Source organism: Argopecten irradians, chromosome 16 (genome assembly GCF_041381155.1).
Source record: "Argopecten irradians isolate NY chromosome 16, Ai_NY, whole genome shotgun sequence".
Classification (NCBI taxonomy): Eukaryota; Metazoa; Mollusca; class Bivalvia; order Pectinida; family Pectinidae; genus Argopecten; species Argopecten irradians.
The window spans coordinates 10,671,545-10,674,470 of record NC_091149.1 but is presented as its reverse complement, the minus strand read 5'-3'; the positions used below and the strand labels follow the sequence as shown (position 1 = coordinate 10,674,470).

Below are 2,926 nucleotides of genomic sequence, written 5' to 3'. Positions count from 1 at the left end.
CTAATTTTTTTCCACTTTTCTAGGATTTTTTTTTAAGTTGGGATTTCCACGTCAGACTCCGGTTCCGGTAATTATTTTAGAGTGACTAGAGGGACTACAAGACACTAAAAAGAAAAAGAAAACTCAAAACATCCCGACCTACAGACCCTATTTTTTGGCCAATGAAACCATAAACAGACATTTTTTGGCCTTATTCTCTTTGAACTTATTTCCAATCACAAGTTAGAAATCATATACTTTATATGAAACATGAAAATATACTGGTTTTATTATCCTCAAGAACGACCATTATTTTGTCGGATCTAGCACTTGTCAGTTTGGTAGTTGATGTAACTATATATCTCCATGCTCTTTAACTCTATATAGTTTAGACATCTTCAAGATTTCGAGTGTTGGTTAAACCTAACCTTGTAGTTGCATCTTTCGCCACAGCTCTTCTGTTTGTTTTTCCGTTAGCTAATTGTGGAAATTCTTCAAACTGCAAAAAATATGTTGGCATTTCACCAAGGCTATCCAAGGTGTTTGTTTTGAAAAGTGTCTGTTCGCAATAGAGTTGTATGTCATTGGAGTTGATATTTCCTGAGGGCAAAAAGCAGACACAGATTTCCTCGTAAAACCTCTTATCAGGGACAGCAACAATGCATACATCCTTGATTGAGTCCATCTTTCTGACCATATGTTCCAGCATAGCCGGATACACTTTCCTTGTGCCCCTGGATATGGCGTCTGTTTCTCGTCCAAGAAGAAAGAGGTGCCCGTTATGGGAGATCTTACCGACGTCGCCTGTTCTTATCCATCCGGCGTTTGTGAAGACATCCTTTGTCAACTTTTCGTTGCCGAAATAACACATCATCAAGTACGGTGATCGAACTTGGACTTTACCGACGGTTCCTATGGATACGGGTGTATCCTTGTCGTCCACTATTCGTAGTTCTATCCCATCGAATGGCGGCCCTACGTCTCCAGATTTTAAACGGTCACCTTTAGTCAGTGGGCCGTGTCTTGATATGGGAATACATTCAGTGGTTCCGTACGCAACCAACATTGCATGACAAAAACGGCCAATGATGCGTGTATAATACCTATCAATCATTTGTCCGCCTGTGGCGACATGATGGAGTCTGAAGCCGTCGTCTGTAGCTTCCGGCGGTAGCGCAATGAGATCCTGCAGTGTGTGTGTTAAGAACAGAGCATCCGTACACCGTTCCTCCTTCACTACTTGCCAAAGAAAATTTGCATTCTTTCCGGACGTGGTTATTGCTAAATCCATGAAAACTCTAGTTATGCTTTTGAGAATAGTCGGGATGGGATTTCCTCCCGCCCAACTGAAGGGCCGATCGTTGTACGATATGATGTCATAATCAACTGAAGTCGGTATCCACAAAAATGGGCAACTTGATACATTGTAGTGAGAATGAAGAATTAGTTTAGGATTTCCTGTGCTTCCAGAAGTGGTAAAAATGACAGCAGGGTCCTCAGGATAGGTCGTAGGTAGCTCTACGTTTTTGATATCCTTTAAAAATATTGAATTCAGCGTTTCAGTCATACTGAACCCCTTCACGTCGGTTTTGCGGAGAAAGATCACCTTAATTTGACTATCTTCCCTCTTGTCATCGCTCTGTACATTGCAATGTTCCAGCATTGCCTTAACAGGATCTAGAAGAGAGTTGTTCGATCCGGGGTCCACTATAATCAACTTCGTATTTGTGAGCTGAAAGAGATTTTCTACGTCCAGAGCGTTTTTTGTGTTTATTGTGCAATTCAGTACAACAGCCCCTGCTGACAGTATTGCCAGCATTCCTACGACATTCTCCAGCGTGTTCGGACCTATCAGAGCCATGATGTCGCCTTTCTTAATTCCTTGTGACACTAAGTACCTCGCCAAATGGTTAGACTGTCGGTACAAACTGGCATTGGTCAGACTTGATCGCGACCCATCCAAGTCCCGCATGATAAATAGCTCCTGGTTTGGACGCAGACGAGCATTCTCCGCAGCCACCAGGACCACTGTTGAATAGCTGTAAGGTTCAACAGGTGGAGTATGGAGGTAACCGAAAGCCTTAGGACTGCTCATCTTGGTACTCTGGAAAATGACAAACTTTTATAAGTCATTTCTCCTTTGTAGAATTCTAAGACGTTAATATACATAGTCTGACAATTTATCATCAAATTGTCAAAAGTAAGCTTAAATAATTTCTCTATTCCCTTTCCATTGTTACTATACAGTCAATCCTTATTGCAATGCAAAATCCATAATACAACACCATCAGTCTATTCTGTTCCTCGTCATTTTTCACCTGTCAAATATCAAAGTACATGTAGTATATACTGTCAGGTGTAAAGCGAGTGGGTATTGTGTGAAGGATGAGACCTTACTGTTTGTTTTTAAGGAAGGTTAAAGGTCATCAATACTTCCTGGTGCAAAATAGTCAATGTTGAGAAAAGCAGGATGGCGTCGTATTTGAAATGTTTTAAATGCTTTCAATGATATCTTCTGTAAAACAATACTGACAAAATACTGTTTTACGAAGCAATCAGATATGTAAGGACATGTGAAACAATATGTATATGAATTTACCAAACTTCATATAATTATATAATTCTTTCCTTTCATTATGAATAGAGCATCAGACTAGATGAGTGTTAAATCAAAATGCGTATTTATTATATAATAATGATCATGATAAAATGATGCTATATGTTGATAAGATAAAATCATAAAATGATGAAACCATATAATGTTATGAAAACACAAATTTATATAGCTATATTTGAACCATACGAGACAGCTATGGCGTTCCATAAATACATATATTGATCCTAATAGTCAAATTGCGATGTGTTACATGTTGGCATTTTCGTCCTTAACGCCAATTAAGTCAAAATATGACCACATCCACAATATTCCAATTAACGGTAGACATCA

General features: G+C 39.2%; 1 protein-coding gene across 1 annotated transcript; it reads right to left on the bottom strand.

Moving 5' to 3' along the window:
- Nucleotides 1–307: 307 nt before the first annotated feature.
- Nucleotides 308–1,959, bottom strand: LOC138310207 (long-chain-fatty-acid--CoA ligase FadD13-like). The gene has a single exon (XM_069251325.1). It carries the CDS (start codon nt 1,949–1,951, stop codon nt 368–370), a length of 1,584 nt encoding a protein of 527 aa, XP_069107426.1. The 5' UTR covers nt 1,952–1,959; the 3' UTR covers nt 308–367.
- Between the last annotated feature and the right edge of the window lie 967 nt (nt 1,960–2,926).

Coding starts and splice junctions, on each gene's coding strand:
- LOC138310207 (XM_069251325.1), bottom strand. CDS start 1,951: ATGCGGGACTTGGATGGGTCGCGATCAAGTCTGACCAATGCCAGTTTG.